Source organism: Oncorhynchus gorbuscha, linkage group LG11 (genome assembly GCF_021184085.1).
Source record: "Oncorhynchus gorbuscha isolate QuinsamMale2020 ecotype Even-year linkage group LG11, OgorEven_v1.0, whole genome shotgun sequence".
NCBI classification, from domain to species: domain Eukaryota; kingdom Metazoa; phylum Chordata; class Actinopteri; order Salmoniformes; family Salmonidae; genus Oncorhynchus; species Oncorhynchus gorbuscha.
Genome location: NC_060183.1, coordinates 34,737,072 through 34,755,223, shown reverse-complemented (window position 1 = coordinate 34,755,223; position 18,152 = coordinate 34,737,072). Strand labels below are relative to the sequence as shown.

General features: G+C 42.5%; 1 protein-coding gene across 10 annotated transcripts in view; it reads left to right on the top strand.

Annotated features, from left to right (window-relative positions):
• Nucleotides 1–18,152, top strand: part of LOC124048543 (actin-binding LIM protein 1-like) — a 155,707-nt gene that overhangs the window by 83,390 nt on the left and 54,165 nt on the right. For all 10 annotated transcript variants that reach the window (XM_046369430.1, XM_046369435.1, XM_046369426.1 and 7 more), the window contains exons 5-6: nucleotides 3,894–4,020; nucleotides 4,215–4,308. In XM_046369430.1, coding sequence (XP_046225386.1) covers nucleotides 3,894–4,020; nucleotides 4,215–4,308 — 221 coding nt within the window. The remainder of the gene's footprint in view (nucleotides 1–3,893; nucleotides 4,021–4,214; nucleotides 4,309–18,152) is intronic.

Genomic DNA, 18,152 nt, shown 5'->3' with positions numbered 1-18,152 from the left:
GTTAAATAAGGTGAAATAAAAATAATAAAAAAATTTAACAAAATGGAGTAAGGGTCTGAATGCTTTCCGAATGCACCGTTATCTTGAATCAGAGGCAAAAACGGTGCAATCAGTTACCAGTCTAATAGTACGGAAATTGACAGCATCACTAGTCCTTTGCCAGTGCTTTGACCAAGGGCCCATTCCGGTAGTTGACGAGGAGGCAGGCAACGGTGTAGAGCTGGTTGATGCACCCAGTGATGGAGAGAGGGATGACCATGTCAAACATTTACAGCTTGTCTTACAAATTGGTGCATTCACCTTATGACATCCAGTGGGACAGTCACTAGTGCATCTAAAACGTTCACTCTGCTTAAAGAATCAGTCGTGAGGGAGTTTGTTCCACCTGGGGGCCAGAGCCACATGGACCCTCAGCCGAGCAATGGCTTGCGTCTCCTTGACTTCTGCTGCTGGCATCTGTACCCTCTGAGAGGAAATCCGGTCGTAGGACCTTGCAGGGCACACAGTCGTCCACGATTATGGACATCCTTGCTTTCAGCACATGCATGATACCCGACTGCTTCAGGATCTCCTTGTCACTTACAGAACCTCAGTGCAAACACCTTTGTTGCAGCCCTTTACTATGTGGTGCCATGCCAATCATCACCTTGAAAGTGCAGTGGGACTTCATTCTGAAGCAGGAGAGAAGATCAATTTGATGCATACTGTACAAATCCAACGTGCAGTATGCACCACACAGAACACACACTGCAACGCAATGCTGCAAAGCAAACACAGTGTTCCATTGGAAATGAATGTACTTCTGGTGTTCCAAAACGCAATGACACTGTCGGTGTGATCGAGGCGTAAGACACAAGATCCTTTTACTGCCACCAGGGCAACAAAATAACACCATACAAATGCAGATAAATTAAGGAATGATGAGAAAAGAAAATATTATTGTTACTTACAACAAAGATCAAGGCAATGGTTTTGTGCAAACATTTTAAAGCCTTTATTAAACAAAGCATTTATTTATGTTGGTTTTTACTTAATTTGTTGTATGCTTATTTTTACACATTGTTTCTACTCAAGCCACAACACAGTTTTGGTCTCAGTCTATTTAGACCTTGTTTTAAATGACCTTTTGATACCATATATTATTCATTTTATAGAAGCAAAGCAGCACTCTTTATCCTCTCTATATTATTATCATTACCATAACCTACCTTGTCTAGAACCGTGTATCGGAGGCAGCAAAATCGCTCCAAACAGAAATCGCTGACAGACAGATATTTCCTCCACCTGTCTCCTCAGTTTCTCTACCTCCTTATGAAGATATTTGCCTTGCTTCAGTGCCAGGTCAGCAGCTGAACAATAATCATGATACAGGTGGAGGAAGTCATTCATCCACCTGAGCCAGCTCATAAGTTGGTTGTTCTCTCCTTTGCCATACCCCAGGTCTTGGCACTGTAACTTAATAGTCATTCCACTGGAACAGGGTGGGGAGAGCTCCCTTCCTGAGTAGCCAACGTCCAGTGGGGGTTAAAGGCTTGATAAAGTCATCACTTTGGAAGTGGCAGCTGCAGACCCTTGTATGGGAGGTGATGTTGAATCTCACATCAAATTTTCCAGTGCACGTGTGAAAGCTCAACATATATCTTGGAGGAAGTTGCACACAGTGGTATACAGCAATGCTCAGCTTCATGTCGTAAAATTCTAAAAACCTTCCTTGAACTAATTTGAGGTTAGGCTATAATGGAACAAAAATATATAACAAACGGTACTAATAAAAATATAAGATTTGTTTGGCTGACAATTTATGCTTTCCCTGCTAGCCTGCTATTGTATCAAAGATGATGAGTGCGCAATACTGGTAATCAAGGGCTAGCTGTAAGTTTTGCCGAAATACATAGGCTAGTGGGCATGCATAAAGCGAATTGTTACACAGCAATGATTTGATATTGAGATTAAAAAAGGCTGCATTGAAACTTTAAAAAGAGCTGAGTGTACCAAGTCCAGGCAGTGATTTCCTGTTTGTTTGTTTTCTTCTGTTAGGTGTCAAATGAACACGACCCTGGTTTCTCTCTGTGTTGCCAGTTAGCTTATATACAGGGGTTTCCATAAATAAGGGTGCTGATTCTCCTCATGTCATCATTTCAAGCTCTTTATACTCTGTGTGTCATGGGATTTTATTTTATTATTTTTTTATTTCACCTTTATTTAACCAGGTAGGCTAGTTGAGAACAGGTTCTCATTTGCAACTGAGACCTGGCCAAGATAAAGCATAGCAGTGTGAACAGACATCAGAGTTACACATGGAGTAAACAATTAACAAGTCAATAACACAGAGAAAAAAAGGGGAGTCTATATACAATGTGTGCAAAAGGCATGAGGAGGTAGGCGAATAATTACAATATTGCAGATTAACAATGGAGTGATAAATGATCATGTACAGGTAGAGATATTGGTGTGCAAAAGAGCAGAAAAGTAAATAAATAAAAACTGTGGGGATGAGGTAGGTGAAAATGGGTGTGCTATTTACCAATAGATTATGTACAGCTGCAGCGATCAGTTAGCTGCTGAGCTAGCTGATGTTTGAAGTTGGTGAGGGAAATAAAAGTCTCCAACTTCAGCGATTTTTGCAATTCGTTCCAGTCACAGGCAGCAGAGTACTGGAACGAAAGGCGGCCGAATGAGGTGTTGGCTTTAGGGATGATCAATGAGATACACCTGCTGGAGCGCGTGCTACGGATGGGTGTTGCCATCGTGACCAGTGAGCTGAGATAAGGCGGAGCTTTGCCTAGCATGGCCTTGTAGATGACCTGAAGCCAGTGGGTCTGGCGACGAATATGTAGCGAAGGCCAGCCGACTAGAGCATACAAGTCGCAGTGGTGGGTAGTATAAGGTGCTTTAGTGACAAAACGGATGGCACTGTGATAAACTGCATCCAGTTTGCTGAGTAGAGTGTTGGAAGCAATTTTGTAGATGACGTCGCCGAAGTCGAGGATCGGTAGGATAGTCAGTTTTACTAGGGTAAGCTTGGCAGCGTGAGTGAAGGAGGCTTTGTTGCGGAATAGAAAGCCGATTCTTGATTTGATTTTCGATTGGAGATGTTTGATATGGGTCTGGAAGGAGAGTTTGCAGTCTAGCCAGACACCTAAGTACTTATAGGTGTCCACATATTCAAGGTCGGAGCCATCCAGTGTGGTGATGCTAGTCGGGCATGCGGGTGCAGGCAGCGATCGGTTGAAAAGCATGCATTTGATTTTACTAGCGTTTAAGAGCAGTTGGAGGCCACGGAAGGAGTGTTGTATGGCATTGAAGCTCGATTGGAGGTTAGATAGCACAGTGTCCAATGACGGGCCGAAAGTGTATACAATGGTGTCGTCTGCGTAGAGGTGGATCAGGGAATCGCCCGCAGCAAGAGCAACATCATTGATATATACAGAGATGACACTGGGATCCTATGACATGACTGGGAGCTTAGGAAGAAGTGATTTATTTCTTTGTAGATCGCCTGGATAAGCTTTTGGTAATTAAGTGATAATGCCCAATAATGCCCGAGAAGCCGGTGTTTATTGGATATATTGGCACGGGTGTTAGGCCCGAGACGAAGTCATTGTTATAATATTGTTTTCCAGTAGCCTAATTACAAGTGAACTTAGAAATAACACAAACAGGCTATGAACAACACACCTTAGACCGTTCTCATCTGTTTTTACAAGGAATGAGATGGGCTTTGGTGCCAATATATCCAACAAACACAGGCTTCTCAGCATTATAACTTAAATATACCTTAACGGAAGATTGAAGCACCCATTAATAAGCCATGGCTGTTGACCCTCTGCCACCATCTAGCGTATAGGTTTTGAATAGATGGAAACTATTGTTTGTGTGTGTGTGTTTTACAGGCTGTACGGGCTGTGGTAGAGACATTAAGAATGGTCAGGCTCTCTTAGCACTGGAGAGACAGTGGCACCTGGGCTGCTTTAAGTGTACGGCCTGTAAAAAAGTCCTCACTGGGGAGTACATCAGCAAGTAAGTCTAACAGCTATTATACACATGAAATGCTTACACACATAATGAAATACACAGTGTACTTGCAAACAAAGTAAAACCCACTATTCTATTATTTTATACACACAACATACTTGCAGACACAGTGAAATATACTATTCTATTTTATCCTATTCTAATGCAGTCTTTCTGTATTCTCCTATCTCTTTGCTCAGGGATGGCGCACCCTATTGTGAGAAGGACTACCAGATCCATTTTGGGGTCCAGTGCGAGGCATGCCAGCAGTTTATCACAGGCAAAGTACTGGAGGTAAGCCAATCACCAATCACCTAACATTCATCATGTGAGAGGAGAGAGAGGAGGAGGCGGGACTGAGAAAGGTATTGGCGGACTGAACAAAGTTATGTAGAGCACCTCAAGATAAAAACATAATATTCTATATCGGCAAGTTAGACTAAATATTAGCACTACACAATTAACTCTTTAGTCATATCACAGTTGACCTATTTGCTTATGGTTTTCCCTACACCTTAGTGACCTGCTTTTTAAATTATATGAACAAAAAATATTCAATTGTATTTGGAACGGCGAGCCAGACAAAATTGAAAGGCCTATTTAAATAACGAATGTGAATTCGGAGGGCAGAAATTATTAAATATTAAACCATTAGACCTCTCACTAAAGGCTTCAGTCCAAACTGGTTCTCTAGTAAATTGATAAGAATGTCTCATGCTATGTTCAAGAGGGCATTTTTCTCTTTATTCAGATTACACCTGTTCACTTTCGGTTGTTTGAAAAGGAAATTATCTCCAAAATATCATTATTTTTTAAACAATCCTTAGAAAGTTGGTTGCAATTTCATTTTAATCCACCTGAAAAGACAGACCAAATAATATCACAAATATTGTGGTTAAACTCAAATATACTAAATGATTTAAAAAAAAAAAAATCGAAGAAATTTTTAAAAAAGGTATAATTTTGGGGAATCATAAATAGGACTGGTGGAGTTATGTCACACAGACATTTTGAAATGTCTGCTCTACCCAAAATTACAACCAATTGATTGCAGCATCATCACAAAAATGGAAGAGGCAAGTAGAAGGGGAAAAAAGTAAGGAACTTATATGTCGGCCCTGTATTAAAGAACATAAAAGGTTAATGAAAAGTGTGATAAATAAAAACATACCAATTTCATTCAAATACCAAAAACTGACAGCTGTGCCATATAAATTGCAAAATAGTTGGGAAGAGATTTGCGATGTACCCATTCCATGGCACATGGTTTATGAATTGATATGCAAAACAATACCGGTTTCAAAACTTCACATTTTTCAATTTAAATAACTATACTTTTTTTTGCAACCAATAGAATGTTATATATATGTGGGATACAATCTTCCCAGCTCTGCAGATTCTGCTGTGAGGAGGCAGAGTCATCAGATCATTTATTTTGGCATTGTCCATATGTAGCTAATTTTTGGTCACAGGTCCAGGAATGGCTGAAGAATTGAAACATTTGCAGAACTAATAATTTTGCACGACCAATTTTTCAGTTTTTGATTTGTTAAAAAAGTTTGAAATATCCAATAAATGTTGTTCCACTTTATGATTGTGTCCCACTTGTTGTTGATTCTTCACAAAAAATACAGTTTTATATCTTTATGTTTGAAGCCTGAAATGTGGCAAAAGGTTGCAAAGTTCAAAGGGGCCGAATACTTTCGCTGTTGATTGTGGCCTGTGAAATGTTGTCCCACTCCTCATCAATGGCCGTGGGAAGTTGCTGGATATTGGCTGGAACTGGAACACGCTGTAGTACACGTCGATCCAGAGCATCACAAACATGCTCAATGGGTGACATGTCTTGTGAGTACACAGGCCATTGAAGAACTGGGAAATGTTCGGTTTCCAGGAATTGTGTACAGATCCTTGTGACATTGGGCCTTGCATTATCATGCTGAAACATGAGGTCCATTCAAATTGCCATTGCTAAAATTAAATTGTGTTCATTGTCCATAGCTTTTGCCTTTCCATACCATAACACCACTGCCACCATGGGGCACTCTGTTCACAATGTTGACATCAGCAAACTACCCCCTCACACTTTGCCATACACGTGGTCTGCGGTTGTGAGGCCGGTTGGATGTACTGCCAAATTTTATAAAACGACATTGGAGGGCAGCTTATTGTAGGGAAATGAACATTCAATTCTCTGGCAACAGCTCTGGTGGACATTACTGAGGTCAGAATGCCAATTTGCCCTCTCAAACCTTGAGACATCTGTTGCGTTGTGTGACAAAACTGCACATTTTAGAGTGGCCTTTTATTGTCCCCAGCACAATGTGCACCTGTGTAATGATCATGCAGCTTCTTGATATGGCACACCTGTCAGGTAAATTGATTATTTTGGCAAAGGAGAAATAATCACTAACAGAATAATCACTAAAAAAATTGTGCACAAAATGTGAGAGAAATAAGACTTTTGTGCATATAGAACATTTTAGGGATCTTTTACTAAAGCTCATGAAATTATGATTTTTGTTCAGTGTATGGCCGCAAAACCGCTCCTTAACCCTATATTTGACGTAGCCTAACACAGAAGCCTACTCAGATTGGAAATGGCCAAGGTAGTTGACAGATTATGAACAGGCCCTCATTAACATTGACGGGCTGTAGTGGAGCGGGTCTAGAGTTTCAAGTTCCTTGGTGTCCACATCACCAACAAACAATCATGGTCCAAAACACACCAAGACAGTTGTGAAGAGGGCACGATAACACCTTTACCCCTCAGGAGACTGAAAAGATTTGGCATGGGTCCTCAGATCCTCAAAGTTCTACAGCTGCACCATCGAGAGCATCCTGACCGGTTGCATCACCGCTTAGTAGGGCAACTGCTCAGCATCCAATCGTAAGGCGCTACAGAGGGTAGTGCATACGGCTCAGTACATCACTGGGGCCAAGCTTCCTGCCATCCAGGACACCCAAGTCATAGACTGTTCTCTCTGCTACCGCACGGCATGCGATACCGGGGCACCAAGTCTTGGTCCAAAAGGCTCCTTAAACAGCTTTTACCCCCAAGCCATAAGACTGCTGAACTATTCATCAAAATGGCCACCCAGACTATTTATTTATGCATAGTCACTTTACGCCTACCTACATGTACAAATTACTTCAACTAACCTACACCCCCACACATTGACTCAGTACCAACACCCCTTGTACTCTATATTGCGTTATTTTACTTAAGTTTATTTAGTAAATATTTTCATAACTCTATTTCTTGAACTGCATTGTTGGTTAAGGGCTTGTAAGGAAGCAATGAGGGTTAAGTGCCTTGGTCAAGGGTACATTGGCAGATTTTTCACCTTGTCGGCTCATGAATTCGAACAACTTGCCCAACACTAACCGCTAGCCTACCTGCCATCACCTTTGGTTATTATGAAGCTGTTTAAGAAACATCCTCTCCCTGTCAACTGCGTTTATTTTCAGCAAACTTTACGTGTGTATTTTTATGAACATAAGATTCAACAACTGAGACATGAACTGAACAAGTTCCACGGATATGTGACTAACAGAAATGGATAATGTGTCCCTGAACAAAGGGGGTAGGGGTCAAAATCAAAAGTCAGTCCGTATCTGGTTTGGCCAACAGCTGCATTAAGTACTGCAGTGTATCTCCTCCTCATGGACTACACCAGATTTGCCAGTTCTTTCTGTGGGATGTTACCTCACTCTTCCACCAAGGCACCTGCAAGTTCACAGACATTTCTTGGGGGAATGGCCCTAGCCCTCACCCTCCTATTCAAACGGTACCAGACATGTTAAATGGGATTGAGATCCGGGCTCTTCGATGGCCATGGCAGAACACTGACATCCCTGTCTTGCAGGAAATCACACACGTAATTAGCAGTATGGCTGGTGGCATTGTCATGCTGGAGGGTCACGTCAGGATGGGCCTGCAGGAAGGGTACCACATGAGGGAGGAGGATGTCTTCCCTTTAATGCACAGCGTTGAGATTGCCTGCAATGACAACAAGCTCAGTCCGATGATGCTGTGACACACTGCCCCAGACCATGATGGACGCTCAACCTCCAAATACAGGCCTCAGTGTAACGCTCATTCCTTCAATGATAAATACAAATCCAACCATCACCCCTGGTGAGACAAAACCCCAACTCGTCAGTGAAGAGCACTTTTTGCCAGTCCTGTCTGGTCCAGCAATGGTGGGTTTGTGCCCATAGTCAACATCGTTTCTGGTGAAGACCTGCCTTTCAACATGCCTACAAGCCCTCAGTCTAGCCTTTCTCAGCCTATTGAGGACAGTCTGAGCACTGATGGAGGGATTGTGTGTTCCTGGTGTATCTTGGGCAGTTGTTGTTGCCATCTTGTACCTGTCCCTCAGGTGTGATGTACCGAAGAGCAGGTGTTGTTACACGTGGTCTGCTACTGTGAGGACGATCATTTAACACATTAACATTTAAGTCATTTAGCAGACGCTCTTATCCAGAGAGACTTACAAATTGGTGCATTCACCTTATGACATCCATCTCTGTAGCGCTCTCTTAGGCGTCTCACAGTATGGACATTGCAATTTATTGCAATCTCTGCAGTACTGCAGTCCTCATGCCTCCTTGCTGCATGCCTAAGGCACGCTCGCGCAGATGAGCAGGGACCCTGGGCATTTTCTTTTGGTGTTTGTCAAAGTCAGTAGAAAGGCCTCTTTAGTGTCCTGAATTTTCATAACTGTGACCTTAATTGCCAACCGTCTGTAAGCTGTTAGTGTCTTAACGACCGTTCCACAGGTGCATGTTTATTTAGTTTTTATGGTTCATTGAGCTAGCATGGGAAACAGTGTTTAAACCCTTTACAATGAAGATCAGTGAAGTAATTTGGATTTTTCCGAATTATCATTGAAAGACATGGTCCTGAAAAAGGGATTTTTTTGCTGAGTTTATTAATTGCATTAATTTTTGTTTCTAAAATGTCATTTTGAGAACAGTTCTTTCACATCTCAAAATAGGACGATGCCCCTTTAAAGAGAACTTCATTCCAAAAGACCTGGCTACAGTAGGCTAGACAAGAGAAATGCTGAAGTGTTTTTTTGTAGCTTTTTTGTAGACTATCAACAGTAGCCAGCATATTGCCAGTATGTTCACTATTGAAGGTTTACTCTTGTAAATCAGTTTCCCTAAAATAAATAAACTCAGCGAGATTGATGGGCGCTTCTTTTTACTCAGGACAGCTAGCGCGTGCTGTGTTAACGTAATTCAATTTCTGTGATGCTCAAGTGATCTAGAAGTTGTTACTTGCGGGAACGTATTGGTGCTTGAATGAACATCCAATTATATTGCTCAAATACAAATGGCACAACTTTTGTACATGTAGTTTTCAATGGTAGACTGACAGATCAGGTAAATGTTGAACTGGAATGCAAAAATGTGCAGAGTACTGGCCCGGTCAGTGCTGATGCTTTCTTTGAAAGTGGTGAGAAGTAATGGGCAAATGTGGTCTCGCCACACGTTTTCCAGTGGTTCTGATATTAAAGCGTCTGATATTAAAGCGTCAATCTGTCATCATTTTTAAAAATGATTTACACTCATTGATTATTATATAATTTAACTTATACAGTGAATTCGGAAAGTATTCAGACCTGCTAAATGGCTATATATATATATATATATATATATATATATATATATATATATATATATATATATATATATATTCAGACCTCTTGATTTTTTTACAGATCTCGTTACGTTACAGCCGTAAACTTTTTTTTGTATTCAGATGTTTTACTCATTTTTTAAGCACCTTTAGCAGCGATTACAGCCTTGGGTATGACGCTACAAGCTTGGCACAGCTATATTTCGGGAGTTTCTCCTATTCTCGGCAGATCATCTCAAGCTCGGTCAGGTTGGATGGGGAGTGTCACTGCAGAGCTATTTTCAGGTCTCTCCAGAAATGTTCAATCGGGTTCAAGTCCGGGCCACTCAAGGACAATCAGAGACTTGTTCTGAAGCCACTCCTGCATTGTCTTGGCTGTGTGCTTAGGGTCATTGTCCTGTTAGAAGGTGAACGTTCGCCCCAGTCTGAGATCCTGAGCGCTCTGGAGCAGATTATCATCAAGGATCTCTGTACTTTGCGCCGTTCATCTTTCCCTCGATCTTGACTACTCTCCCAGTCCCTGCCACTGAAACAGCCTTAGAACATGTATCTACGGCTGTCTGGACCAAAAGAGTATGGCATGACATACTCTTTCTGGCCAGACAGCATGGACTACGAATAGAGTACCAGTTAAAAGTTGACATACCTACTCATTCAAGGGTTTTCCTTTATTTTTACATTGTATAATAATAGTGAATAGATCAAAGCTATGAAATAACACATGTAGTAAGCAAATCAAAATAAATTTTATATTCTTCAAAGTAGCCATTCTTTGCCTTGATGATAGCTTTACACACTTGGCGTTCTTTCAACCAGCTTCATGAGGAATCCTTTTCCAACAGTCTACATATGTTGAGCATATGGAGCAGATTTTCATCGAGGATCTCTCTGTACTTTGCTCTGTTCATCTTCCCCTCGATCCTGACTACACTCCCAGTCCCTGCCGCTGAAAAACATCCCCATGGGCCTCCCGGGTGGCGCAGTGGTCTAGGGCTGTGCCACCAGAGACTCTGGGTTCGAGCCCAGGCTCTGTCGCAGCCGGCCGCGGCCGGGAGGTCCATGGGGCAACGCACAATTGACCTAGCGTTGTCTGGGTTAGGGAGGGTTTGGCCGGTAGGGATATCCTTGTCTCATCGCGCACTAGCGACTCCTGTGGCCGGCCGGGTGCAGTGCACGCTAACCAGGTCGCCAGGTGCACGGTGTTTACATTGGTGCGGCTGGCTTCCGGGTTGGATGCGCACTGTGTTAAGAAGCAGCGCGGCTTGGTTGGGTTGTGTTTCGGAGGACGCATGGCTTTCGACCTTCGTCTCTCCCGAGCCCGTACGGGAGTTGTAGCAATGAGACAAAATAGTAACTACTAACAATTTGATACTACGAAAGTGGGGAGAAAAAGGGGCTAAAATTTAAATAAAAAATCAATAAAAAACATACCCACAGCATGATGCTGCCACCACCTTCACTGTTGGGATGGTGCTAGGTTTCCTACAGACATGACACTTGTCATTCAAGCCAAAGTGTTCAATCTTGGTGTCATCAGACCAGATAATCTTGTTTCTCATGGTCTGAGTCCTTTAGGTGCCTTTTGGATAACTCCAAGCAGGCTGTCATGTGCCTTTTACTGAGGAGGGGCTCTGTCTAGCTCTGACATGCACTGTCCACTTTGGGACTTTATATAGACAGGCGAGCGCCTTTCCAAATCATGTCCAATCAATTGAATTTAAAACAGGTGGACTCCAATCAACAATCAAGTTGTAGAAATATCTCCTGGATGATCGATGGAAACAGGATGCACCTGAGCTCAATTTCAAGTCTCATAGCAAAGGGTCTGAATACTTAGCTAAATACGGTATTGATAAAAACCTGTTTTTGCTTTGTCATTATGGGGTATTTCGTGTAGATTGACATTTTTATTCAATCCATTTTAGAATAAGGCTGTAATGTAACTAAATTTAGAAAAAGGGGTCTGAATACTTTCCAAATGCACTGTATAATAAATGAGAGAAGGTTTGAATCCTAATCAACACATCCAATGTGAGTACATATTTTGTTTTTAGTATTGTCGTCAAGCTGTTTATGCTGAAAAGCCTTGTTAGTGCATAGGTCAAATTTTGCTTTTGAATTTCCGGTCTTTTTCGGCTTTAGTCAAAAGCTAATATTTCACTTAAAACGTTGTTTCAATTGAGAAAATGTACAAAAAGAAATCATCCCACCCTGGTCTTTAATGATAGAGATGCATTTAACATTACACAGCAGTAAGCAAACTTCAGCCTATTTCTTTATAGCCACAGGTAGGTGACGTCAAATGTAAGGTTAGAGCCATTATGATAGATGTGTGGCAGAAGACATGGGACAGCGAGCCCAAGAGCCGGCATTTATATGTTTTCCAAAGAAAGGTCAATTTAAAGGTCAGATTAATCAGGAAGAGGTGGTGTTTGCTAGGTTGAGTCTAGGACATTGTACATTGAACTCATCATTACATCTGGTTGGTAAGCATGTGAACGGTGTGTGTATGGCAGGGCTATTCAACTGGTGGCCCACGGGCCAGATCCGGCCCGTTTATTAAATTTAGACTGGCCGTTTGATAAATTCTGGACATTAATAAAAGATCTCCCAAATAATCCCAGCCAAAATCCGACATGCAGTGGCAAAATAATACTAAAATGGCGCGGACAGACATGGCAGCTCTGCTTCTGGCTCCTAAGCAACTTTGCAATATTTTGTTTTGTTAGATACTACTGCACTGTTGGCGCTAGGAACACAAGCATTTCGCTACACCCGCAATAACATCTGTTAAATATGTGTATGTCAACAATAACATGTGATTTTAATAACACCATTGTGGTTGTCTAGTGTGTATTCTGGCGTTTTCTTTGTGGTTTCTACAGGGCCGGCGTTATGGGTGGGCCTTAGGGGGGCGTGGCCCACCCTACCGTACCTCCTTGTCTGTCCAAATAAAATATTGATAATTTAATTGACTGAGATGCCCTCCGACAAAAAGACGCATCAATCTCATTTAAAGTATACAAGCGAGCGAAACAGCACCCTTCTGTTTCAATATGTGTAGACCATGTATCCGAGGCTGTCTGGACCAAAAGATTATGGCATGTCATAATATTTCTGGCATCATATACATGGACTACATGTACAGTACCAGTCAAAAGTTTGGACATAACTACTCATTCAAGGGGTTTCCTTTATTTGTACTATTTTCTACATTGTAGAAATTAAGTAACACAATCTATGAAATAACACATATGGAATCATGTAGTAAACAAAAAAGTGTTAAAACCAAAAACATTTTAGATTTTTCAAAGTGGCCACCCTTTGCCTGATGACAGCTTTACACAATGTTGGCATTCTCTCAACCAGCTTCATGAGGAATGCTTTTCAAACAGACTACAAATGTTGAGCATTACATTACATTACATTTAAGTCATTTAGCAGACGCTCTTATCCAGAGCGACTTGTTGGCTGCTTTTCCTTCACTCTGCGGTCCAACTCATCCCAAACCATCTCAATTAGGTTGAGGTCAGGTGATTGTGGAGGCCAAGTCATCTGATGTAGCACTCCATCACTCTCCTTCTTGGTCAAATTGCCCTTACCCAGCCTGGAGGTGTTTTGGGTCATTGTCCGGTTGAAAAACAAATGATAGTCCAACTAAGCACAAATCAGATGGGATGGCATATTGCTGCAGAATGCTGTGGTAGCCATGCTGGTTAAGTGTGCCTTGAATTCGAAATAATATCACTGACAGTGCCACCAGCAAAGCACAATCACACCATCTCCTCTATGCTTCATGGTGGGAACCACACATGCAGAGATCATCCGTTCACCTACTCTGCATCTCAGAGACACAGTAGTTGGAACCAAAAATCTCACATTTCCACTGGTCGTATGTCAATTGCTAGTGTTTCTTGGCCCAAGCAATTATCTTCTTATTGGTGTCCTTTAGTAGTGGTTTATTTGCAGCAATTCGACCATGAAGGCCTGATTCACGCAGTCTCCTCTGAACAGTTGATGTTGTTACCTGAACTCTGAAGCATTTATTTGGCCTGCAATTTCTGAGGCTGGTAACTCTAATGAACTTATCCTCTGCAGCAGAGGTAACTCTGGCTCCTCCTTTCATGTGGCGGTCCTCATGAGAGACAGTTTTATCATAGCAGTTGATGGTTTTTGCGACTTGAAGAAACTTTCAAAGCTCTTGAAATTGTCCGATTGACTGACCTTTATGTCTTAAAGTAATGAACTGTCATTTCTCGTTGCTTATTTCAGCTGTTCTTGACATAATATTGTTAGGTAAGAACTGACGGGGAACTATAAATGCTCAAATCAAGTTTATTCACCCAAAGGGTTGGACAGCAGAACAGACGAGAAACATATTCGCACAAGTACTGCTATTTAACCCTTTCTCCTATGCTGAGTCTCCTTCTACACATCTGAACAGCCAATACATCTTCGTTGCTTGACAGAACCTTAGAGATATCGGTTCTTCCTCACTTCATCTGCCCTCAGCTCCAAATTCCTCACTCCTCCCCATAATATCCCTGATGTCTAAAATAACAATAACATATTCTGACATAATGTAAACGTTCTACATTGGCCTCTCTCCCTCTGTCATGGATAAGGATACTTCATATTTTCACGTTTAGAACTCAGAACCCATCAATATGGACTTGGTATTTGATCAAATATGGCTATATTCTGTGACATAGCAGTTCAGACGTTCTTTGTCCTCGTCTTGACGTGTCCCGTATATATATATATATATATTTACAACTTTTTTCACATACATTTTATTTTTATTTTCCATCAACTCATCTTCAAAACACTCTCCTGCAACCCGACTCACCAATTTATATTTATAAAAAAGTATTATTTACCTCAAATCTGTAATCCTCCAAGAAGCTAGCCAGAAACTCCAAGAAGCTAGCCAGAAACTAGCCAGAAGCTAGCCAGGAGCTTGCCAGAAGCTAGCCCAGAAGCTAATCCAGAAGCTAATCAGAAGCTAGTTCAGAAGCTAGTTAGCTTCTTTCCTGGCAAATCGTTAGTATTCAGCTAACCACGGTTTGTGGTCATCAGCTATCCTTTAGCTCGAAAATCTATCGCCAGTTTTGTACGGCGCAGCGCGGCTCGGAACGGAACATACCGGACCAATTTTTCTCTCCATGTCCCTGGATTTCAACTGCTCTCTGGACATTCATACCTGGATCTCACAGCTAGCTAGCTGATATCCGTGTGACTATCGGCTTTCGTCGATTCCGGAGTAAACATCAATTATTCCGGAGCTAGCCAGCTCCGTCAATCCCTCCTGAGTTCCATCAATCACTCCTGGGCTGCAGTCACCTATCCGGACCCGTTTTACTGCCTACGCAGAGCCCCACCGGGCCTTCACGACTGGACTGCCGACGTTATCTACCCGAAGGAGTTATCCGGCTGACTCCTCCGTCACGACATTACCTGAACGCCCATCTGCGGCCTGCTAACCGTTAGCTGTCTTACCGGCTGCTATCTGAATAGACAATCAGACAATTTATTTATTTTTATTATTATTATGTTTTCTTCTTGGGCCTCTATAACTATATCTATTGTTTTTATTTTTGTTGTTGGTGTGTGATTTGTATTAATCCCCTCTACCACACGGAACCCCACTAATCTACTGACGGAACGCAAGAGGTGGCTAATAACAGACCTCCATCCTATGCTAGCTTGCTACCGATGGCCTGGCTAGCTGTCTAAATCGCAGTGACCCCCATGCAACCTCTCCACTCACTGGACCCTTTTGATCACTCGACTAAGCATGCCTCTCCTTAATGTCAATATGTCTTGTCCATTGCTGTTCTGGTTAGTGTTTATTGGCTTACTTCACTGTAGAGCCTCTAGTCCTGCTCACTATACCTTATCCAACCTATTAGTTCCACCACCCACACATGCAATGACTTCTCCTGGTTTCAATTATGTTTCTAGAGACAATATCTCTCTCTTCATCACTCAATACCTAGGTTTACCTCCACTGTATTCACATCCTACCATACCTTTGTCTGTACATTATACCTTGATGCTATTTTATCGCCCCCAGAAACCTCCTTTTACTCTCTGTTCCAGACGTTCTAGACGACCAATTCTTATTGCTTTTAGCCGCACCCTTATTCTACTCCTCCTATGTTCCTCTGGCGATGTAGAGGTGAATCCAGGCCCTGCAGTGCCTAGCTCCACTCCTATTCCCCAGGCGCTCTCTTTTGATGACTTCTGTAACCGTAATAGCCTTGGTTTCATGCATGTTAACATTAGAAGCCTCCTCCCTAAGTTTGTTCTATTCACTGCTTTAGCACACTCTGCCAACCCGGATGTTCCAGCTGTGTCTGAATCCTGGCTTAGGAAGACCACCAAAAATTCTGAAATTTTAATTCCAAACTACAACATTTTCAGACAAGATAGAACTGCCAACTGGTGTTGCAATCTACTGCAAAGATAGCCCTTCAGAGTTCTGTCCTACTATCCAGGTCTGTACCCAAACAATTTGAACTTCTACCTTTAAAAATCCACCTCTCTAAAAACGTCTCTCACCGTTGCCGCCTGCTATAGACCACCCTCTGCCCCCAGCTGTGCTCTGGGCACCATATGTGAACTGATTGCCCCCCATCTATCTTCAGAGCTCGTGCTGCTAGGCGACCTAAACTGGAACATGCTTAACACCCCAGCCATCCTACAATCTAAACTTGATGCCCTCAATCTCACACAAATTATCAATTAACCTACCAGGTACCTCCCCAAAGCCTTAAACACGGGCACCCTCATAGATATCATCCTAACCAACTTCCCCTCTAAATACACCTCTGCTGTCTTCAACCAAGATCTCAGCGATCACTGCCTCATTGCCTGCATCCGTAATGGGTCAGCGGTCAAACGACCTCCACTCATCACTGTAAAACGCTCCCTGAAACACTACAGCGAGCAGGCCTTTCTAATCGACCTGGCCGGGGTATCCTGGAAGGATATTGATCTCATCCTGTCAGTAGAGGATGCCTGGACTGTTCCTTCTGTAGCTCAGTTGGTAGAGCATGGCGCTTGTAACGCCAGGGTAGTGGGTTCGATCCCCGGGACCACCCATACGTAGAATGTATGCACACATGACTGTAAGTCGCTTTGGATAAAAGCGTCTGCTAAATGGCATATATTATATTATATATTATATATATATTTTTTTTATATTTTAAATATTTTTTTAAATACCTTCCTAACCATCTTAAATAAACATGCCCCATTCAAGAAATTTAGAACCAGGAACAGATATAGCCCTTGGTTCTCCCCAGACCTGACTGCCCTTAACCAACACAACAGCTGTTCAGGGAAGCTAGAAACCATTATACACAGGCAGTTAGAAAAGCCAAGGCTGGCTTTTTCAAGCAGAAATTTGCTTCCTGCAACACTAACTCAAAAAAGTTCTGGGACACTGTAAAGTCCATGGAGAATAAGAACACCTCCTCCCAGCTGCCCACTGCACTGAAAATAGGAAACACTGTCACCACTGATAAATCCACCATAATTGAGAATTTCAATAAGCATTTTTCTACGGCTGGCCATGCTTTCCACCTGGCTACTCCTACCCCGGTCAACAGCACTGCACCCCCAACAGCAACTCGCCCAAGCCTTCCCCATTTCTGCTTCTCCCAAATACGTTCAGCTGATGTTCTGAAAGAGCTGCAAAATCTGGACCCCTACAAATCAGCCAGGCTAGACAATCTGGACCCTTTCTTTCTAAAATTATCTGCCGAAATTGTTGCCACCCCTATTACTAGCCTGTTCAACCTCTCTTTCGTGTCGTCTGAGATTCCCAAAGATTGGAAAGCAGCTGCGGTCATTCCCCTCTTCAAAGGGGGGGACACTCTTAAACCAAACTGCTACAGACCTATATCTATCCTACCATGCCTTTCTAAGGTCTTCGAAAGCCAAGTCAACAAACAGATTACCGACCATTTCGAATCTCACCATACCTTCTCTGCTATGCAATCTGGTTTCAGAGCTGGTCATGGGTGCACCTCAGCCACGCTCAAGGTCCTAAATGATATCTTAACCGCCATCGATAAGAAACATTACTGTGTAGCCATATTCATTGATCTGGCCAATGCTTTCGACTCTGTCAATCACCACATCCTCATCGGCAGACTCGACAGCCTTGGTTTCTCAAATGATTGCCTCGCCTGGTTCACCAACTACTTCTCTGATAGAGTTCAGTGTGTCAAATCGGAGGGTCTGCTGTCCGGACCTCTGGCAGTCTCTATGGGGGTGCCACAGGGTTCAATTCTTGGACCGACTCTCTTCTCTGTATACATCAATGAGGTCGCTCTTGCTGCTGGTGAGTCTCTGATCCACCTCTACGCAGACGACACCATTCTGTATACTTCTGGCCCTTCTTTGGATACTGTGTTAACAACCCTCCAGGCAAGCTTCAATGCCATAAAACTCTCCTTCTGTGGCCTCCAATTGCTCT